At 52.5% G+C, this 21970-nt stretch overlaps 8 protein-coding genes across 8 annotated transcripts; 4 read left to right on the top strand and 4 right to left on the bottom strand.

Annotated features, from left to right (window-relative positions):
* Positions 1–111: 111 nt before the first annotated feature.
* On the top strand, positions 112–2113 carry QC764_701280 (uncharacterized protein; the record flags this gene model as incomplete). The annotated part of the gene is made up of 4 exons (XM_062949793.1): positions 112–153; positions 234–382; positions 435–536; positions 595–2113. The coding sequence occupies 4 exons, from the start codon at positions 112–114 to the stop codon at positions 2111–2113; spliced, it is 1812 nt and encodes a 603-aa protein (XP_062796866.1).
* Positions 2114–3417: 1304 nt separating this feature from the next.
* Positions 3418–4482, top strand: QC764_701290 (uncharacterized protein; the record flags this gene model as incomplete). The annotated part of the gene is made up of 3 exons (XM_062949794.1): positions 3418–3489; positions 3543–3676; positions 3742–4482. The coding sequence occupies 3 exons, from the start codon at positions 3418–3420 to the stop codon at positions 4148–4150; spliced, it is 615 nt and encodes a 204-aa protein (XP_062796865.1). The 3' UTR covers positions 4151–4482.
* On the bottom strand, positions 4225–10415 carry QC764_701300 (uncharacterized protein). The gene is made up of 4 exons (XM_062949795.1): positions 9063–10415; positions 6156–9008; positions 5444–6074; positions 4225–5392 (listed from the first exon to the last, which is right to left on the bottom strand). Exons 2-4 carry the CDS (start codon positions 6309–6311, stop codon positions 4509–4511), a joined length of 1671 nt encoding a protein of 556 aa, XP_062796864.1. The 5' UTR covers positions 6312–9008; positions 9063–10415; the 3' UTR covers positions 4225–4508.
* A 345-nt stretch (positions 10416–10760) lies between these two features.
* Positions 10761–12934, top strand: QC764_701320 (uncharacterized protein; the record flags this gene model as incomplete). Its single annotated transcript, XM_062949796.1, has 2 exons — positions 10761–11034; positions 11217–12934. Exons 1-2 carry the CDS (start codon positions 10986–10988, stop codon positions 12932–12934), a joined length of 1767 nt encoding a protein of 588 aa, XP_062796863.1. The 5' UTR covers positions 10761–10985.
* Positions 12935–13359: 425 nt separating this feature from the next.
* On the bottom strand, positions 13360–13992 carry QC764_701330 (uncharacterized protein; the record flags this gene model as incomplete). Its single annotated transcript, XM_062949797.1, has 1 exon — positions 13360–13992. The coding sequence occupies one exon, from the start codon at positions 13990–13992 to the stop codon at positions 13360–13362; it is 633 nt and encodes a 210-aa protein (XP_062796862.1).
* An 826-nt stretch (positions 13993–14818) lies between these two features.
* QC764_701340 (uncharacterized protein) lies at positions 14819–16036 on the bottom strand (the record flags this gene model as incomplete). The annotated part of the gene is made up of 1 exon (XM_062949798.1): positions 14819–16036. One exon carries the CDS (start codon positions 16034–16036, stop codon positions 14819–14821), a length of 1218 nt encoding a protein of 405 aa, XP_062796861.1.
* A 1567-nt stretch (positions 16037–17603) lies between these two features.
* Positions 17604–17900, bottom strand: QC764_701350 (uncharacterized protein; the record flags this gene model as incomplete). The annotated part of the gene is made up of 1 exon (XM_062949799.1): positions 17604–17900. The coding sequence occupies one exon, from the start codon at positions 17898–17900 to the stop codon at positions 17604–17606; it is 297 nt and encodes a 98-aa protein (XP_062796860.1).
* Positions 17901–18367: 467 nt separating this feature from the next.
* QC764_0107400 (uncharacterized protein) lies at positions 18368–19563 on the top strand (the record flags this gene model as incomplete). Its single annotated transcript, XM_062941127.1, has 3 exons — positions 18368–18463; positions 18577–18652; positions 18848–19563. 3 exons carry the CDS (start codon positions 18368–18370, stop codon positions 19150–19152), a joined length of 477 nt encoding a protein of 158 aa, XP_062796859.1. The 3' UTR covers positions 19153–19563.
* Between the last annotated feature and the right edge of the window lie 2407 nt (positions 19564–21970).

Below are 21970 nucleotides of genomic sequence, written 5' to 3'. Positions count from 1 at the left end.
GCTTGCGGGAGCTGGAACTCTGATCCACTTTCACCCTGCAACATCTTTTTTGGCATCTCGGAGACACATCAGTATTACCGTCTCTCTTTTATCTAAAGCTCTGCTATCGCAATGAAGAGGATTTTACTGCTTTGTTTTATTCACGGCTTCAAGGTCAGTGCCCCATTTCTTTGAACTTCGAAATCTTCTATTGCTGTTTTCAAAGCTGACGGACGCATCGCGCGCGACTCAAGGGAGACGACGACACGTTTGGCAACTTCCCCAAACACCTCCAAGATATCATCACCAATAACCTACCGGATCACGAGGTTGCCTCTGTTGTCTATCCCAAATATGAGACCAAAGGCGAGCTTGCGCAAAGCACCGCTGCCTTTCTGGAATGGTATGTCGACCACGACGTGACACGCCAGGTGCCAAGACTAACCCCTTGATAGGCTCAAGGAGCGCGTGATGGACTTGCGCAAGACCCATCTCGACAATCCATGGCCACCCAACGATCGTAGCGTTGGTGTTATTCTGGTGGCTCATTCCATGGGGTATGTTCTATCATCGTATCTTCGTGGCGTGCATACCTGCTCACACAACCAACTACAGTGGCTTTGTCGCCAGCGACTGCCTCTTCCGCATCCTCGATGAACGACGACAAGACGAGAACGCGTCCGGTCCCATGTTTCCCCTGATTCAAGGCATACTCGCATTCGACACGCCCTACAACGGCCTTGCGCGTTCCATGTTTGTGTACGGCGCCTTTTCCAACTACCAGAAAGTGAGCAATGTGTTCAACGTCATGACGGCTCTCTCGGCTGCCGCACCAGCCACCCTCTCACGCCTCGCCTCCAAACGTGCCGTTGGCGTTGCTACAGGCCGCATTGTCAAGAGATCGTCCAGCCCCGCGTGGAAGGCCTGGCAGCTCATCGCCATGCGCACGGGAACCGTCGGCGTCATTGCTGCTGGCGGAGTGGCCGCCTACATGCACCGCAAAAAGATCATCGAGGGCATGCGTACGGTGCGGAGCCTGACCAAGGAGGACGTGATCCAGGGCTACCAGCAGTCCGTTGATGCGCTCGGCCAGGGGCTCGCGTACGTCAATAGGGGCAACATTGGCGAGTCCTTTGCGTACCTGTCGGACCACTTCACTTTTGTAGGCTCTCTGCTGAAGCAGAATGAGCTCAATCGTCGACTCGAGCGGCTCGCTTCCCTGAGGGGGGTCGGCTTTTCGGATGTGTTTGCGTCTCTCGGCGAAAATGGGAAATGGAGCGGAGGCTACTTCGTGCCGGAGCGAACATTCTGTGCCATACCGGCCAAAGACCACCCGGCGGAACATCTGTTCACGAGACATGTTATCGAAGGGGCCAAAGACGAGATTGTAGCACACATCAACCTTTTCAAACCCGATAAGAACAAGGAGTATGAGAAGATGACCAACGACGCCGCACAGCTTGTTATCAACTGGTTCAATGATGATGCCGAGATCTGGGACGATCCAAAGTTTGCAGAGCCCATCCCGGCCGAGTCTGAAGAGACGCAGGAGATTGCTAAAGCCGTCGATGAGGAGGGAGTAGCGAAACCACCCGAGGAGGCGGTTGAGATGGCCACAGGCGAGGAGGACCAAGAAACGGCAGACGACGATGTCCCTGATGAATCGCCCATCGACATCGCCGCGGCCGCCACGCTAGTCCCTCTACCGGATGACTTGGACGGCAACGAGGGCGGGGAAAAGACCGAGGTTAGCGAGCAAAAGAAGGCCTATCTGCGGCATCTGTTCGGCGTTGCTCAAGAAACGAGCACCACTCTGCGGTCGTATCTGCCGTCGAAACTACCATCGGTCGAGATGCCCAAGATGTCGATGCCGACCATGCCCAGTGTCGGCATGCCCAGTATGCCTTCGATGCCCAGCATATCGATACCCACGAGAATCAACTTGTTTGCATCCAAGAAGTCGTCCGATACCGGGTCCACGACCGCACCCAAGACTCCCGAGGACGGCGGCATGCCAACAGGGGTTGGCGAAGCTAAGAATGACAAAAGTGATGGCGATGCCAGCAGCGGGGGGGCTCAACCAGGGGTCGTCGGTCCAGTTGCAGGTGGTGATGGGATCACGGTGCCAAAGTGATGGTTGTGTCGGCCACCTCCACGAATTTCTATTTCGTTATACGGCGGGCTCCGTCTTTTGTATGATGCTTATCTTTGATCTGTAGCTAGGTTATCTATTCATAGCAAGTTGGGGGGTTGTATCTTGTGTACCTGCGTCGTCAGCTATCACCCAAGTGCCCAAATGTCTCCGCGTCCAGCAGCCATCAAGATAACAAAAACGTGGCTTGTGATAGCAGATCAGTCTACGAACAGCAGCCTATCTTTACAGCTCGTGCTTTCTCTACCACGTTGAATCTCTTAAGTCAAGCTTGGCAATCCCGTCCGACGAGACCTAGTCCGGCATCTCGTGCATGCTGCAGGTGAAGGCGTGGTCTTGGCGAGGGAATTTCCCGCATGGCTTTCTGGTTGGTGTTTCTTTTTCCGCTCGCCATTGCGGCGGGAAGTGGGAAATGGGAGACAAAAAAGATTACCACTCGCGGCAACGTTGTGCTGCATAGGAGGGTGATTGGTGGTTTGGGGCTCCATTGGTTCCCGCTCGGCAGTTCCTGAATAGGCAGTTGGTGATGCATCATGGATGGCAGTTGGAGCACCAGGATTGCGGGGGGATGCCAGGGGTTATCGGACCCTTGATAAGAGCCGTAGAATCTTTTTTTCTGATCTCTCTCCCCACAACCTTCCCGACGTGGGCTTATCTTGCATCTTGACTGGATGTCAAGTCTAGACTGACTTGGGGGAGGGGGGAGGGGTTGCACATTTGGGATGAACAGGGGTGGACAATATCGGTATAGGTTACCACTGGGAAGAGGTTGGAATTGGGCGGCAGCTGAGGGAGGGCCCCCCTCTGTGGGGTTTCTTGGATCTTACAGGCCCGCCGGGATAGGTCTGAATTACATCTGAGACAATTGGTGGTACTTGGGATATGTGCTAAAACTTTGGGCGATCGACCATAAACCCCCAATCGCCTTCCAGAAAGGGAACACGGTCCCGTCTGGGGTGTAACACGTACCGCGAGCCATGGGGTAACATGTTGATGATTTTGGAGTTCCTATGACTGTGGATTGGTCCTGAGCATACATCGGGATGCGGGAAGTCAGCGAAGCAGCGACAGCTGCTGTGCCCTCGCGACTCGGGATCTCTACGAAAATGTGGAATTGTCCAAAGGTACCGAGGGAGATCGGCCGTGTCTCATTGTGGCATCTGAAGAGTATATAGAGGGCCTCGTGGTTCCTGAGATTCGGGAAGAGATTCACACTGCATCATCCCGCTGTCCACCGGTTCCTGCATTTAATCTATCTCTCGGTTTCCAGCATTCCATCAGTCAACATGAAGTCCTTCTTCCTCGCTTCGGTCCTCGCGGTGGTGGCGTCTGCCATCCCCATGCCCGCCCCTGCTCCTGTATGTTGATGGTCTCTGCCATGAGAAGAGAAGACAACTGACAAGAACAACAGCCTGGAATCCCCTCCAAGTCTACTGCCCAGACCCAGCTCAACGCCTTGACTGTCAAGGCCAACTATGACAACGGCGGTTACAACCGTGACCTCTTCCCTCACTGGAACACCGTTTCAGGCGCTTGCAACACTCGGTAGGCACCATCTCAACGCGGTTCGACCCTTCATGTTTGATCAAAGTATACTGACCCTTCCACAGCGAGACCGTCCTCAAGCGTGACGGCACCAACGTCGTCACCAACTCGGCTTGCGCCTCCACCTCGGGAACATGGTACTCTCCCTTTGACGGCGCGACCTGGACTGCCGCCTCAGACGTCGACATTGACCACATGGTCCCCCTCAAGAACGCCTGGATCTCGGGAGCCTACCAGTGGACCGCCGCCAAGCGGACCCAGTTCGCCAACGACCTCAACACCCCCCAGCTGTGGGCCGTCACCGACAACGTCAACCAGGCAAAGAGCGACAAGAGCCCCGACTCGTGGAAGCCCCCCCTCACCAGCTTCTACTGCACCTACGCCAAGAGCTGGGTCGCCGTCAAGTACTCTTATGGTCTGAGCATCACCAGCGCTGAGAAGAGCGCTCTTACCAGCATGATCAACACTTGCTAAATGCAGAGGGAAGACTGAATGGATGGGATACCCCAGGGATGTGAGATGATGATAGCAGGAGTGGTGGAAGGGAAGCGCGAAAGTGCAGTATATGGAGGATGCTCAGATCAGTGTATATATTTTCATGAGATGAATGACAGTGAGCTTCACTGCGAGCTCAGTGATGGACCAAGGTACCTTTTCTCTTGACACCAGTTTGAATCACAAAACTCCTTTGAATGTATGAAACGAAACTAGTCTCAGGAATGTATGTACCGTTAAACCCTATCCAAACCCCACAAAAGAAACGCCATTGCGATGTAAAACCATCCCAAAGCCCAAACCCACACCCCCAATAAAGAACCCCTTCTTCACAAAATCAGTTTAAAGGCAAAATCGTCAACCCACACGCCAGCTTCACCTTCCCCTCCCCCGCCGTCCCCTCCCTGAGCTCATTGTTATCATTCACAAACGTCATGGACATATCCCTAATCATGTCGGCCGCGCTCAAGCTATCCCCCATCGCCGTCCCCTTCCCCACCCCATCCTCATCACCCCCGTAGCCCCCCTCCAAGAACATGGCATCATGATGCTGATGGTACGCAAACCGGTAGTTATTCTCCCCCGCGCCGGTGATCTCTGACTTTTCCGCCAGCGTGACCGCCTTGAGGATCAGCTCGGAGATGTCCTGCTTCAGCTGACACTCGGTGAAGATGGACGAGGACTCGATCGTGTCGAGCAGGATGGACTTTCCCGTCCCGAGCCGGAGGTCCTCCAGCTCGCGCGAAATTTGCCGCTGGCTGAGGTCTGTGTTGACGGAGCCGGAGTGGGATGGGAAGTGGGGGGTTGTGGGCGTGGAAAAGGTGTACCCTGGTGATAAGGGGGCTAATGTAGGTAACGTCTCGGCGTGGGACCATTGGCTGTCGGCGAGCATATGTAGGAAAAGAACGATACCGGAGAGGGCTTGGGTCAGCAACACTGCGCGTTCGTGAGGGGAGAGCGAGAGCAGGATGTTGCCGGATTCGGTCCCGCTTCTTCGGAGGGACTCGGCCAGGAGGGGCTTTTGGTGGGTGCCAAAGGTTGAGTCGAGGACGCGGTTGAGCAGTAAGGGGTCGGTGAGGACCGAGGAGGGGTCACGGAGGTTGAAGATCTGGGCGGCTTTGGCGAAGAAGTTGGGGAGGATGTCGCGCATGTCGACGCCGTGGATCTTGCGGGCGTGGCCAGTGTCGACCTCGTAGTAGTCTGTGGCTGCTTCGGCGCAGACTGAGAGAGCGTCAGCGTGGATGCTGAGAAATACTGAAGCAAGAAACCTACATTGGGTCGAGATGACGGGGGAACTTCTCTGTGCCGTGGCAAAAGCAAGCTTAACGTCCGCCTCTCCCTTCAAGCTGACTAATGTACTGTTTGCCAGCTGTTGAAAGCTGCGAATATCATCATCCTCGTCACCAGAAGACACACAGACTCTCGGAATAGAAAACGGGAGTATCATGTTCCAATGGCGGCCAATATCCTCTTCAAACTTCTTGGAAGATATGTCTTTGAGAATATGGCCAACCGCAACCTTGGAAACACCGCGTTCGGTAGATCCAGCCCCTTTCATCCACTCCAACATGACCCGGCTCACAAACTCATCGTATTTGGTGTACACCAACACGACTGGGACGTGGACCGAGGTGATGTCTTGTGTGAAAAAGTGCTTCTCCAGATCCGAGATGCCTCGATCCTCCTCGCTGGTTGATACACAGTACCAAATCATGTGTACATGCTCGGTGTAGTCGGCGGAGGCCGATCTCCTGGACAAGAACTCAAGCACTCGGTTGTAATTCTTCTGATCGCCGTTCAGAAAATTTGGCGAGGCGTGAACAGCCAGACGGTCGTTCTGACCTTGGAGATCCAACTCGGACTCGATGTTGTGTTTGGGATCAAATGTGTCTGAGACTAGTCTCTGCGTGCTCGTATACATGGTCAGTTTTGCCAAGCGCTTCGATCGAAAGAGGTGAGAAGGGGTAAGCAGGGGTCGACACACCTTTTCAAGCTCGACTCCAAAAACCTTGGAAAACAGCTCCTGTTTGGTAGCTTCCGGATTACCCAGCACCAGGATGCGGAACTTTGAGCATGGTGATAGGAAGGTGGATGGAGGTGAGAGTGTCACCTCGGCATCAACTTGCAGTTCGGTGGTCATGGGCACTTGATCGCGGGTTGCGTATTTTTTCCTGCGTTGGGTTGAAGAATGGGTGTTTTCTGATAGCTCGATGGACTTTTGGCCCAAAATAAAATAAAATGGAGACCCTGGGTCCGACTTTTATACTGCTTGCATCATCATGTTGAAATTCGCTGTTGCTGGGCGAGGTGCGTTGTGTGTTGGCACCCAGTGGTCTGATGACGCCACTTGGTCGTAAGGGGTCAGACCACCGACATCCAACCACCACGAAATCCATCGTTCGAGATGGAAATTTGGATTATGATGATAGATTGCGGTTTCAACTTGAACGCGGAGTTTGCGCTGATAATCGCAGGAGCATTCTCAACCTCACCAATAACCAGTCATTATCAAAGTCTTGTTTCGAAGGAACAAGGCGGCATCTCGATATTCTCATTGTGGTCGCTAATGAGCGTTCGTTGGAATTCCCATATCTGATAACAAAACATTTTTTCAATTTCCAGATAGGTTCAAAACAACTGTTGGTTACTGAAGGCTGGTATATCAAAAAATAGTCCCATCCCTGCCTCATCGCATGGTACGGTGTTCAGCATGTCTGTATGTTCCCATGACCCAGTCGAACCCTTCCAGTCCGGGCTTCTGTTAACATGCGTATCCAAAGCGAGTTCGCCCACTATGGGTACGCCGATGTCAAATAAATGGCGATCAATGTCAAGCGTAACGTTTGTGTCTTTCTCCCATGCCCTTGTGTTGTCTAGGGGTTGAGTGTGATTGATCATTGTCGGCTCTGGAAACCCTTGGCTTAGACTAGCATTGCTTGCAACAACAAGAGCGCCTTCCGACAAAAGACCTTTGGCATCAAGGAATACCGGGGCGCCATCTTGCAAGGGCGCAACATGGGGGCTACATGCCGGTTGTTCGGGTTGGGTCAGTTGTGTGTGGTTGTTCACCAGTGTCACACCACTGTCAGCCACGGAGCTGGAGGAAGCTACGAGGTTTGGGACCTCTAATCCGTTAGGCTCTGTTGATGACAGTTCCGACCTCTGCAACGCCTCAACCGGTGCGTCCGCCAGCCAGTCTTCGAATATCAGGTCGAGAGCACGACCCAAGGCACCCTGGATGGCTGCTTCAGTAGCTGCGCTTGCTGTGTCGTTTGATCTTTGATGGTTCTTGCTGTCAGAAGTTGAGATATCGCGTAGAACACCACTTTTCTGAAGCTCCCTTGTCGCTATGACGCGGCCTTGACGCTGCGTAAACTCACGAAACTGGCAGATTGCTTCGGACAAGCGATGGTCCATATAGGCTGACATGGGCCTGGTCTGATTGGGGAATAGAATGTCCCAAATTGCGAACCATTGTTCCTGTTCACTGAGACTTCGGTTTGATCGCCTCGACAGCTCCCACTGTTGGAGATGGCTAATTCCGTCCAGGGAGGCATTCGGATCCAGGATACATAGCTGCGTCAGATGGCGGTTGTGGCTGGCCTTGTCGGGAAAGATTACCATGCAACGATCGCAGTAGAACGTCGGCCTGTGTCTTCGAGAAAGATGCTGTTTAACTCGGCTAACCGTATGTAGTTCACTCTTGAAGCATTTTCGGTGCTTCTGACAATCAAGCTTCCAAAATGGACAGGCGAGCAACTTCGGCGAGTTGAGTAGCTCCCCTAGTTGGACCTTAGTTCGCCGGGGTCGTCTGCCGTCAGGGGTGTCGTCTTCGTTGCTGTCGCTTTCACGGGTTCTTTTAAGCGGCTGTGAAGCAGGAGCCTCGGAACTAGATATCGCGCTTTCTCGAGACACTGAAGACCCATTGGGTGCTTCCCCATTTGCTACTTGGGTGGAATCTCCTCCGTCTTGTGGGTGTCCAGAATCACAGCCGTTCCGAGGCTGCTTTCCGGTAGCATTGGGGCGGGAAGACACTGAGATATTCCGAGATAGTTGATCCATGAACACCTTGTAGAGCAGAGTAGCAAGGCACCCAGTGAGCGATTGGTATCTGCCAGAGTGCATGTGGCAGGAAAGGTTTTGAGCCTCACTGCTTGGTGTATCTGAGATTGATAGCATGTAAGAATCAATCGTCATCTCTGATGAATATGAAGAGATGTCTGAGTTGCTTCGTGGATCAATTAGGAAGTGCGCCGCGCTCAAATCTGAGGTGTTTGGAAAAGAAGGATCTAATTTGAACTCCACCGCCAGACAGCTAGGCAATGTCTGAAGCCAGGAGAAGATCTCTTCATGATTATTCGAAACACAAGCGATTTCTGGAGGAGAGGAACAGCCCAGAGTATTGGTCAATCCATATGGGCCCTTTCGGGAGTTTATGCCTTTCGAGGATCCGCCAAGGATTCTCATCCTGGGGCTGAGGGCATACGAGTGGTGTTGCCTGAGACTCGAGTGCTCAGCAATTTGGGACAAGCATGCAAGACCTTTCAGTATTGACGATGCTTCGAAACTGAGATGGACTGGACAGGTAGTATGCGATCCCCATGTGGTCCATTTGGCGGTAAAATCTGCAAGATGGCCTTGAGTTGGTGACTGTTTCAGTACCCGAAAGAAGTGTGACAGTTCCATGATTGATGACAGTCGTGGGCTCGGATACTCCGTGATCCATCATTTCGTCTCACTGATGTGAACGTATGAGATAATCCACTCGAATAGCCGGCTCAGGCATTTTCGTCCATTGTCCCTCTTGTAGTCTACGATGAAAAAGGTTTTGGGTTTGCTGGAGTGGCTGATGTTAGCATTGAAAACGCGAGGGCTTAGAAAATACACTTACTCAGTCATAGACGGTATAAACACTGCAAGCTTTGAAGTGTCAACCCAAGAATCGACAGGGCCATGTTGTAAGTCAAGCATTTTCGCTTTCAGGTTAGACACATGCCTAACACTGATCGATGATAAAGAGCGTGTCGGTGAGCTTGCTGGATGATTGACTCTAGAATTCCCAGATGCTGAGCTGTTGATATGAAGAGACGATTGGCTCCCTTGATGAACTACGGAGGCATAGCCTGAATCTGTGAGCGGATTGTCCCAGCCAGACTCATCTTTGCGAAACGAATTTTCTATTGTAGTGGCTGGTTCTGAAGGTCTCAGATTTTTCGAGCTGGCCTGAGCTGTCGCTGGTGGTGGCATCACAACATCCTTGGACTCAACTGCATCACCTCCAAGATCCTCAACTTCTAGATCTGGCGTCACTGGGTAGATGAAAGCAGGCTTTCGCAAAGCTGATGACCCAATTGGCGCTAAACCTCTGAAGAGATCTGGGATGTTTGCAATTTCGAGCTCTGGCTCTTGCGATGTAGCCGTTGCTGGGGTTGGCCTCAATACTCGGGATGGAAGAGAGTTCATCTGTTCCATCCAAACCTGGATCGAGCAGGACACAGCCCCCGAAGCATTTGTCCAACGTTCCATATTGTCGAAGGTGAGCGGGTAACAGGCCCCTGTATGCGGTGTCAACCCATGCTGATTTGAATTATCGTCGTCAAGTTGGCCTGAACCAGCCTCATCAAAACAATCCCGATATACGCCTTCGTCGTGTACCGCTGATTTTGTTGGATTTTCTTGAGGGACTGCGGCGAGAGTCGCATGCGACCACCCAAGGGAAGATTTTGGCAGCTTGTCATCATGTAGACTTGGGCAGACGATCAGAGCTTCCCAGTCTCCTGCGGGGTCCTGTTGGTTTCCGGGGATATGATATGTTGCCATTGTCAACGGAGAACCATATGGTGCATCAGTTGTGATGTATTCGAAAATCAAAGTGCCCTCAAAACGGGATTTTGAAAAGAGAGCTATCTGTCATATTCTTTTCTTTTCGATGGGCCAGAGACAACATCAACTGAGAAAGTGCCTGGTGACAGGGCTTCAGCACCATTGTGCTGAAGACTTCACCTGTCGTATAATTGGCACGGAGGTTTCCGAACATGCATGGTGGCTGGCGCTGCTTGCAGCAGTGCACAATTCCATTTTCCCGTTCTGGTTCACGAGAAAAAATCTATCCACCTCAAATTCGAGGGGAAATTTATGCTTTATCAAACTGTGCAGTTGGAAAGGTTCAAAAGACAAAGTAGGCAGACATTCAATCTATATCACAAAGCATGTGAGGTGTCTGGGATAGGAGTTGTAGTCAGCGGGTAGGAATCAGTGGGTAGGAATCAGTGAGTAAGAATCAGTGGGTAGGTATCAGTGGGTAGGTATCAGTAAGTAGGATCTTGTGGGAGTCGGTGTAGGATTTCACTTTATTTCACTTGGCCAAAAGTACCCAATGGCACGTTGCACCTTCCGCTTGACAGCTCCTTCCGAGGCCTCTGATTCGGCCGGCATTTGTGCCACTTTGGCGCCTTCCAGCAACTCCAGGAACCTGTCGGGTGTTAGCGTCACAGGACTTGGAGACGACATGGCAGGTGATTGGACACTGAGACCTCCCCACGATCTGCTGCTGGCACCAAGCAGAACTCCTTCCATAAAAGTCATCCAAGAGCCGAGAAGAAATTGTTCAGGGGACGGGATTGAGGCGATACGTTCCATTGGAGTTGTGGAAAAAGTCGGCCACATGAGGTGGTCGACCACCGAATTGGACATCTGGGTGGAAATTCAAGACAATGGCCAACCTCCTTGAATGCTCCAGGGGTCATCCATCCCCCTTTTCTCAGCAATAGCTGGGTCTGATTCACTGTGGGCGAGGGGGGAGCTGATATAAAACATGGAATTCACTTCATCCCATCCCGTCTCAATCCACTTGCTCCCAGCAGGTATTTTGTCCCTCATGGCCATGATCTGGCAGTGCTATCCATCTCTTTATATTTTCTGTTCTCTCTCAGTCGCTCCTTTTGAACACCTCCAGCCAGCCAGTTTCACCTCACCATGGTCATGAGAATCCTCCAGTCGCTGGCCTTCGTGGCCAGCTTCGCCGGCTTGCTGGTAAATGCTCAAGATGCCTGCAAGCTCCAAGACCGCACCTTCAGCACCGAGCAGACACCAGCCGGGAATTACCAGCCCGCCAGTGTCTTCATGAGCCCGGCCAGCCAGCTCTCGCCAAAGTTCTACATTTCGGTCGTGAACCTGACTCCCCACCGGTTCATTCTTGAAAACACCCACTCGTACCAGATGAGCACCTTCGACTTTGGCGACGTTCCCCAGGGCAAAAGCAGACAGAATGCGATTAAGTATCGCAATAGAATTGCTACTCAAGACGATGCTGGCGAGGCTTACTACCGTATCGACGGAACCAACAAGAAGTTTGCTCTGCGCGTCAAGGGGACTGGGCCCTTGGTAGATCAGCGGTCCGTCACGCTCGATCTCTCCGGGATGAACCTAGGCCAACGCATCTACCAGTTCCCCGGCGGCGAGTCCTCGGTCACTCTGGTCATAACCGGCAGTTCCAAATACGGCTTTTATGCCTCCCTTCGCCACGACAGAGGCGGGTGGATGCGTTGGATATACAACACCATCAAAGACAGGCCCGTCCGCCATCTCTTCCTCCCAGGCACCCACGACTCGGGAATGTCCAAGATTACCAACAAGATCAGGAGCATCGGAAACTCGTTCAACACCCAAAACCAAGGCATCAACATCTACGACCAGCTCCGCGCCGGCGCCCGCTGGTTCGACCTGCGCGTCGGCTCCGTCCACGACGACAACAACCCAGCCCGCAACCTCGGCTTCCACACCCTCCACGTCAACGACGAAACAGCCACGGTCTGCATCGGCAACTCGGGCGAGTCCCTCGACGAAGTCATCTCCGAGATCAACCTCTTCACCCGCGAAAACCCGGGCGAGCTCATCTTCCTCAGCGTCCGCTACCTCATCGGCCGCTACGAAACCCCCGACCGCGGCCCCATCTACTGGGACGCCCAGCTCTGGAACGACTTCCTCTCCAAGATCCGTGGCGTCAACAACCGCTGCCCCAACCTCGACACCTCGGTCCCCTTCCAGAATCAACCGGCTTCCTACTTCATGGACCGCAACGACGGCAAAGGCTGCGTCATCTTCCTGCTTAACGGGCAGAACCTCAAGGACGTGCCCAAGGAAGCCGTCGGCGACGGGCTGTACGCCCAAAACAGGATCGGGGTCAGGGATCACTGGTCCAACATACAAGACATCAACGCCCTGGCCCCCGATCAGATCAGCAACTGGAAGGACCTCAAGCGCGGCGGGGACAAGGACTTTGGCCAGTTCCACATCGCTCAGTGGCTCGCCACCCCGAACGCGGTGGCGTCGACGGCGTATAGCCTCCAGGGTTTTGCCATACAGCAGGTCAACCCGGCTTTGTACTGGGCGGGCGTGGCCGGGATGAGCCCCGAGTCGTGGCCGAACGTCATGATGGTGGACTACATTGGCGTTCAGCAAAGGCATCAGTTGAGTTGGAACATGCTCAGCGCCGAGATGTACTGGCTGGGCATCGGGATGAACTTGTACGTCATCAGTGAGAACTGTGACGTGAACAAGCTGAAGAGTCCGTTGGTCAAGGCGAGGGATCTTGAGTCGGCGGGAGGGGAGAAGTCTTGGAATGGTATCATATTCGCCGACGGCAGGTCGATCGATCATCCCTCCCCCGAGCTCCACCCTGGCCACACAACTATTCTTCGTAACGGCACCATCTTCGCGAATGGGACTGTCTTGGAGACAACGATTCCGAACCCTTGGATTTGAGACGTTGTATGGCATAGGCGTTTGTGTGTTTTAGATACCCAGATCATACATAGATGCTGCTAGCTCAGGAATATCTAGCATAGCACAGAGGATAATACAAGGGAACAGGTCCCCTTTTGAGAAATGCCAAGGTCATCAGTCTGATATATGCGTTCGTGGTGGTGATAATTTCCCCATTAGTACACAAGATCCTGCCAGGAGTCACTAATGTTGGTTTGGTCGCTGGTGGAGCGTCTCGTTCTTCATGCTGACTGCTAAGGGTGACAGTAAGCAAGGTTGCAACATGAGCAGGGAGAGGGCACCACACAATGAAAGGCATCAGCCGGCATTGATAAATCGATAAATAGTCTAAGCCCGTCCCCTGAAAGATACACATCACCCTTCCAATCCTCCATCCTCTTTTCCACTGCATGTCAGCGTAACCCTTAAACTTCCACACTCGGCTTCCTCTCCTCCTTCCCGCCCCGACCATCTACATCCTCCCCCCTCTCCCTCATCTTCTTGATCTGCGTCCGCTCGACTTCCTGCCTTGCCTTCATCCTCTCCAAATCACCGTCCTCCCCCAAGAAGCTCACCTCCCCCCTCACTCGCCCATGCGGCTCGCCACTCGTATCCCTACGTCTCGTGCGTTCCACCGCATCAGCAACCTTGCCCTCGCCACAAGTCTCCATCTTGCCCTGAGCATCCTCATTCTCGTTCTGCAACGCCTCCCCGCCCTCGCCCTCGTAGTGTGTAGCTCTTCTCTCCCGCTCGCTAGTGGGCTTTCCGCCGTGAACGCCTCGCCCGAGGGACCCCGCCGTGGGTTTGCCAGAAGCCTCGTTGTAAGGGTTGCGGCGGCAGGTGAGGTAGTCAGTCCCAGGGGCGTTAGCCGTGGGAGAGGCCGTTGCGAGGGGTGTGTCGCCTACCGCGAACTCGGAGAGGTTGCGTGTCATGGGATGTCGGAGGTGCATTGGGGCGGCGCTGGGGTTGGCATTGGCACCGGCGTTGTATACTTCTGATTTGGGGGGTTGGGAAGGGACGGAGCCCGAGGGGGACTGGCCAGAGGTGGGGTGGGACATGGTTACTGGTCCGTGGTCTGATGGCTGTTCTGGAGTTAAATCTCGTCCGGAAGTATGCTTGAAGTCTTTTTTGCAAGGTATGGGATATTGTGTGTTGGATGTAGAAGGAGGTGCATGCGCAGCGAGCGGAGTGGTATAAAAGCTGACTGCCTGGGCAATGACGTAGGGGACCCCTTCATGCAGGCGGCCGATGATGACGGTTGAGGCTTGTGGAAGTTGCAAGACAGTCCCAAACAAATAAACAGCCGTCTTCAACGGCCGAAAGTCAAACTCTATCGTGACCTCTTGGCGGGGATTCACTTTTGCCGCTTTCGGTACGAAGGGACGGGAGCTTAATTGAGGGGAGGGGGCAGCCGCGATGGGTGATCAGTTGGAGAACATGTTCGATATCAGTGACGTCACCGCTGACTCTTTTTTTGTTTGTTGTCAACATCCTTATCGATGGTTGACGGTAGTGGGACTGCGCAGATCAGGTGGCCAGTATCTAGCATAAACCAAAACATTTCCCTGTCTATATTTTTATGGTATCCTCTCATAACTAAATGATGCCTATCCGTAAATCATCCTACAAGCCCAGCTATCAGGACACTCTTCACCGTGACGAAAACAAGGGGCTGCTTGAGAAGGAAATGCCAAAAGGGTATTCTTGAAACTGCAGGTATAGCTATCCTGGACCAATGAAGACAGCTGGCGCGAAAAAGAAATCCCAAAATGTTGACTCCCAAGATGGTATGTACATACAACCATGCTATGCAATGAAATCCCTTCCTCTATAGACTGTTGAGAAATCCACCAACCCACACTCTAACTGACTGGTACCCAAAATTTAGAAGAGAGCGAAGACACCGGCAACGAGAGCCAGGCCGGCGATGGTGACAGCCGAGAGGCCCTTGCCGAGGGAAGCACTGCCCTCGACGACATCATCCTGGTTGGAAGCCTCGGAGTCGGTGCCAGTCTCGGAAGAGCCGGAGTCAGTGCTTCCACCAGTGCTGCCGGCACCGCCAGTGGCAGAGCTGCCGGGGGCGCTCACGCTGGTCTGGGAGCCGGTGGCGCTAGCGGTAGAGGAAGCAGAAGTACCGGTGGGGGTGTCAAAGGTGGTGGGGCAGGTGAGGTCAAAGAGAGGCTTGGTAGAGAGATCCTTGGTGATGGCGAACTGCATTTTGTTGTCGGGGTTGGAGTCACGGAGGTTGTACCAGAAAGTGGGGACCTTGTTGAAGAGCTTGCGGCAGCCGATCTCCTGCCAATAATACTTGGCGTTGGCGACGGTGGCCTCGGCCTCATCCCAGTCAGGGCCGGAAGCGGGCCAACCAGTCTCGGTAATCCAGATAGGCTTGCCACCAACAGCGGCAGCAACGGCATCGTAGGCGCGGTCGAAAAGCTTGCCCGAGTTCTTGATGTGGTTGCCCTTGCCGCTCTCATAGTAGGGGTACTCATCAACACCAACCCAGTCGAGAGCGTCGACTACGGCCTTGTTGGTGGCGTTGGTGTAGGCATCCCAGGTGTCGACGTGACCGATGGGGACCTTGGCGAGAGCAGTCCCGGCAACCGACTTCTTGTAATCGCTGATGAACTTGAGCAGGACATCAGGGCCAGCACCGACGCCCGCCTCGTTCTTGATACCGGTCTCGGAGATGCGGTATAGATCCTCGCTGCCGATGGACATGCCGATGACCAGGTCGGTGAAAGACTTGCCATACTTGTCGATGGCCTTCTTCAGGGCGTTGAGCTCGTTGGCGATACTATCGGTGCCCGAGGTCCAGACACCGAGAAGGATCTTGGTCTTGGTCTCGACGGCGGCCTCGAAGGCCGAGATGGGGTCGTCCTTGGAGTAGGCCTGGATGTTGGTGTACAAACGCACAGCGTTGAATGTTCCTGGAGCGCTCTCGAGATTCTGAGCGGTCTTGAACTCCTGGAGGAAGTCGGCCTTGAACTTGGCCGAGTGGTCGGCCTTGGTGGATCCCGAGTTGAAACCGAGATAGTTCTCAGCGGAGGCGCCCGAGGCGAGGACGCCAGCCACAGCTGCCAGAGTTGTGAAAGCGCGCATGTTGAGAGATGTGTGTGGTGTGAGGGGGAGCTGGTGGTGAGCTAAACTTCGACCTCGAGGTTTTAAATGATGCTGAAGCAGTGGCAAACGCGCGAGTAGAGCAGCGACTGTCAGACTTGGCGATTGCGTCACACGAGAAAACTGTTTAAAAACGGTAAAAGTCGGTTGTGACTTGTGAGCGAGTGTCAGAAGAGGTTGTGTTGGGAAAGAACGTGGTCGTCTCGGGAGACGGTTGGATGAGCAAAGAATGGAGGAAGAAGGAGCAAGAGAAGGTGTTCGGTGTGACGGCGAAGGAAGGTCGAGATGTCTTGAAGAAAAAAGAGGAACACCACACGATGGCCTGGCTGGGGTCGCGAAATTATTATTACGGGCTCTCGACGCCACGGGGCCACACAGCAGCCCTGGGTTGTCAACCAACCCCTGGCCGGTGCTGCTGCATGCTGCAGGTCCATGTCCAATGCCAGGGCGGCTGAGCACAGCCCCAAGAAGTCATCTCATCTCTTGGCGACTGCCGATCGACAGGATGCCCCAGTGTGCCCCATTTCTGCCCAGGCACAACATGCATCAATTTTGCACTAAAAAGGTGAGCACATGTTGCCATCAAAAACCGAATGGGGCAATTCCATGCTGGCGACTGGTAACAGCAGCACAAACTACCTACCCACGCGCCGAGGTGGTGATCCAACCTGGAACTGTGTGTGTGTGTGTGTGTGTGTGTGTGTGTGTGTGTGTGTGTGTGTTGTGGTCCGCCGGCATGGTTCATCCGTTTGTCATGATCCAACTCGCTCGTGTTCACTCGTATCCGCGCGTTCCGGGAATTGGCGGCAACTGGCAAAAGGTGGTTCCCCTGAAAAAGGCCCCACCTCTGGAAAACCTGGAACCAGATGCTGGAATTCCCAGAGCCGGAGCTATCCAACGGTACCCCGCCCATGGCCCCCTTTTTTTAGCCATTCCAACGGCCACTTCCCTGGCCTGCTGTGGAGAACACGCAGAAACGCAGAAACAACATTTGATGATCGCAGCTGAAAGTGGTCCTTTGGTGTGTTTCATGACTTTTGCCTGACAAATATCAGTCGTGTCTGGCTCAACGTGTCACCGGCCTCCCTGACTTCAACTTTTGACAAAGGACTCCTCCGTGGCCCCGGCCTCCGAGCAGTGGGACGAATCTCGGTAACACGGCGCCCGAAACCGCTGGTCTGGTCGTTGACTGTCTGGCGACCACCACATGGTCGTGCCGAGTGACTCCGGTCAACCGGGATTGGGGCCAGACCTCAACGTCTCACACAAAACTCCATGTTGGCGACCACTGTGCAAGGAAGGATTTACTGTAGAGACGGTGCTGCGACTTTCACTTCGTAAACTAGCAATAACCTCGGCAGGCTCTCGATAATGACAAAAACCAGGATGAATATGAGGCTCATTTAACTAACACTCTTGGGCATAGCTCGAGTGCAATTCGATTGAACTCGACACTATGTACCAGTTTGTTCAAGTTGACCCAACTTTCAACTCAAACCAACCAACCTCAGCAAATCATTCCCAGCGATGGACTCGGAAGAGGAATCGGTCAGTGAATGCGAATACCAAGAGATATGGAGCGCAGAACGGATCGCCAAGGCACCTGAATGTCAACTTCGTGCTGTTCTGAAAGCACTATGCAAGGTTGATGTGAAGCTCCGGGAACGCATGACGCAAGCTTTGGAGGCGGTTCAGTCCTACGATGGGGAGGGGGAGGAGAGCGAGGAAGATGGGGATGCATTTGAAGTTGATATCTGTTGCCGATGTAACAAGGCTTGGGTCCGAGATTATGACCTTGATGGAGACTGCCGCTATCATCCTGGCAGGCTACTTCCTTTTCCAACATTCCAGTTTCCTCTACTAACCGGATCGTAGAGTCTCTTGTGGTGGGTGATTCATCATACACTTGGGAAGGTTGGGTTTGGGAAGATAACGGTCTCCAAGACACTCCCGAAAACCGTGAGAACAAGCCTGGAGGGTTTCGGTACACATGTGTTGCGACAAGATTGCGAGCGCACGAGGTTGTACATATGGCAAACATCAATTACTCGAATACAAAGCCTTGGCAGAAAAGAGAAGGCAAAGAAAGAGGTCGGTCTCGAAGATCAGTAAAGAGTGAGAAGACGTACAAAGAGTTGGTGTCAATAGAGAAAAAAAGGGGTGTCAACAGTTGCCAAGTCGGTGGGCTCAGATAGGGAAATTGCAATCCCACGAGCGCACTTCGTTTGCATGTTTATATCTGCTCAAAATTCAAAGCTCTGAATCTTTTCGGCATTCATCCCCATGTTCCCCAACTTTATCTTCTCTTTCATCATGGCTACGCATGCGGAAAGGTTGGACTACCTTTTCAATGCGCCGGAAGAGCATCTGCGCGATGCAGTGTATGCTTTGTGCAATAACGATGAGGTGGTCAGTATTCGGCTGGTCAGACATCTCAGAATCTCCAGAAGAAACGCCCACTGCGAGCTCCCGTGACCACTCCCGCCCCTGGTCCTCCACGTGCTCCGGTTCCTACTCCCTAGTCGTACTTTTACTTCTACTCATACTTCCTCTTCCACTCGCACCTCTACTTCTGGCTGCCCACCTGCTCCGGCTCCGGTTCGCCTCGCCGCCCCTGCACCGAAGCCTAGGGTCAAACACGACTATCTTGAGTATGTACAGTGCGAGGCTAGCTTTTTTGTGTCAGAGCACCAAGCAAACGAGTGCCGATATCATCCTGGTAAGCGCCCTTCAAGTTGTCTACCGCTCGAATTTGACTTGCCGTGTTGCTAATAGTTTCTTCTGTTCATGAAGGCAAACTAGAACGCGATTGGGAAGCGGGGGAGTGGGAGGACTGGGACTCAGATGCGGGGGGTCCTCGTGATGATGGGAGGAATAAGGATCTGTACCTTGCTGGCTTCAAGTACACCTACTGCGACAAAGAAGGCGGCCGGTCAGGCTGTACACTTGGGCATCATCAAGCCAGGGACCCAACACAGCCTATATATCGCAAGATATCAGACATGGAGGCTGCCGTTCTCAGAAAGATGAAGCGGAAGAGGGAGCACTCAGATTATCAGGCACCTGAATCCAACCGTTTTGTGAGATATAGGAGGTAACGTTACCATCCAGTCTTCACATCGTGTTCTGTGGCAAACAAACTTGGCCGGCTTTTGGATTGGTACTGTCTGTATCCAGGACATCAGAAGAATATATATCGGGTCTGCCAGAGCTTGATGAAGACTCTCATGTCTGGTATGACTGGGATGAGCTAGCTCACGAGCCTAGGGATAGGAAAGACACCCGGCGAGAAAACGTGATTGTAAAATTAGGAGACATTAGGGCAAGAACTCCAAGAGAGGAAGGTTTAAGTCGGATTCTAAGCCGGAGCATGAGGAAGCGGAATAAGAGGGAGAAGACGATTCCAAAGGCTGTGATGAGGCCCGGGAGTAATCAAGAAGAGTGTCTATGAACTATGTTTGGAGTGTGTATAGCGACCAGGTACATTTCTGAGTTTTAGTGTTTTGGCAAATTCATTTGTAATCTCATGATAGTGATGCCGGTGGCCCCGGGCCATGAACGGCTTAATGAAAAGGGAAAAATGTCCGGCATGATAGATAACCCCAGACTTCAGCTCTACCGGACGCGTTTGTCCAAACGAGACTTCTGAGGGTAGCATTTATCGCTTCACATTGCAATGTTCACTTTGCCAACTTAAACACAACCAACGCCCAATAGTCATTTAAGAAGAACCATGGGAAACCCCTAGAAACCTGACGACATTCTGAATGCACCGCCAGAGCATCTAGGTACTGCTCTGCGCATTATCTGCACCAAGAACAAAGAAGTATGCGATACCATTGCCAAATATCTTTCCATTGTCAGAGAACAAAATCCTGACTGATCGGCCGAGCTACGATTTTTGCACAATTGCAAAAAGCCATTCTTGGAAACTGATAATAAAGATGGCGCGCGCTGGTTTCATGATGGTAAGCCCCCCTCCCCGAGCAGCAATCTCTGACAAATGCAGCACGCGTTAAGAGCTTAATACTGAGCTTTATATTGGAGAATGTATGTAGTTGAAGATTCCAGTGTTTGGAATGATTATGAAGAAGATCACTATGAACCTATGACACACTCCAGACAACCAAATGAAATACCCAGAGGGCTTCCTCTGGATATGTTGCGACAGGCGAGCTACGGAACAACGGTGCAAGAACAAAGCATGAGCCCTCTGCACCGCTTTCATCACCTTCAGCATTCCTCTGCTCAAGGAACCGGCATCTCAGTCAAGCGTGAGAGAGAAGAGCATGACGATCTGAAGATTTGTGAGCGCTGCGACCAGGCATTCACCGATGCCAACAACTCAAACGATGCTCGCACTTATCACACTTGTGAGTTTGTGACACTCAATGTCTTTAGAGTGCCAGTGTCCTGATGCTAGCTAATATTCAACAGCCCCTCTGCAGTTGGATGCTGAAGCCCCCAATGTGGTGCGAGTATGGGACACCTACACCAAAAGACACCCCGTGTCACAGGGTGACATACCCTGGAGGGTTCATTCACGAGTGCTGTGACACTAATGGAGGTGTCTCTAGATGTACCACAGGGCCTCACAGAGCAAAGGGTGATAAGAAGGTGAAGGGAGAGAGCAATAAGCAGAGGACATGAAAGGGACAGGGGATACGCTGTGTTTCACTTAAATACTTCATCTCTAGGCTCAGGCTCTACCTCTGTAACCCTTGCAGGAGCCTAATACAATCTTGTAAAAAATCTAGCATAATTATTTTTAGAGCTATCAAACCTAGAGAAGTTCACACTGTGCTTAGGGGTGGCTTGGGCCATCTTGCAATGCCATTCGTAATTTCCCAGACGCGTTCACCCTTTGCCCGGTCCCCATACTCACACAACACACTACAAACAAGCACCAAGTTGAAAGCGATTCACCTCGAGCAGAATGGCTGTATTCGACAATATCAGCGACATCCTAAATGCACCACTAGATCATCTCAAGGCAGCGCTCAGAGTGCTATGCAGCAAGAACGGCGACGTGCAAAAGACCCTCACCGAATATCTCTCTACCCTTCACCAAGTATGCACCATTCCTTTGCTTGGCAGAGTAGATGCAGCTGGACTTTCAAGCCAGCAGTCAAAACAGCTGCACCAATTTCTCTCCAGTCGGAATTTCATTTATGTGAGCGATGTGAAGAGACATTTTTCGACTCTGAAAACAAGCACGGAGAGTGCAAGTACCACGATGGTATGTCTATCAGAGCCATTTTTATGTACTTCCATCAGTCCGGTTAACAATTCCAGGGGAGTGTGAGCAAAACGAGGACGCCGAGATATGGGAAGAATGGGAAGAGTGGCGAGAGGGACCGATGACATTGGTGGAGAAAGATGAACATCCTGAGGGGTTCATCTGGACGTGCTGCAAAGGGGACGGTGATGCAAAGCCTTGTGAAGTTGGGGTTCATAAGCCCCAGGATAAGATTACAGTTGCCACGCAGCCGGATGCTGGTGTAGGTGTGAAGCGAAAGAGGAACGACGATGATGCCAGTCTTCGCATCTGTGGACTTTGCAATAAAACGTTTGATGAAGGGGCTAATGGTCAATCTGCCTGCTCCTACCATCCAGGTAAGTTGAGACTTCATGTTCTAAACCCTTGAAGGAAAGATCCAGTTGGTCTTTTCGACAGCTAATCCAAATACTCTTAGCTCCTCTCGAGTTTAAATGAGCAGGGCGCTGCCTGGAATACTGCTACCTTTAGTGCCCCATCTCCCAAAGATACTCTTTATCACAGGGTGGCATATCCAGATGGATTCATATCCAAGTGCTGTAGCCGTGATGGCACGGAACCTGGGTGGAGGCATGGCCCGTACAAAGCCAGAGACGAGAAGAAAGTCTCAAGGTGTCATAGAACTATCTCAAATGAAG

Source organism: Podospora pseudoanserina (genome assembly GCF_035222485.1).
Source record: "Podospora pseudoanserina strain CBS 124.78 chromosome 7 map unlocalized CBS124.78p_7, whole genome shotgun sequence".
In the NCBI taxonomy this organism is placed as follows: Eukaryota; Fungi; Ascomycota; class Sordariomycetes; order Sordariales; family Podosporaceae; genus Podospora; species Podospora pseudoanserina.
The sequence above is the reverse complement of the archived record's forward strand: the minus strand, read 5'-3'. Positions and strand labels throughout refer to the sequence as shown.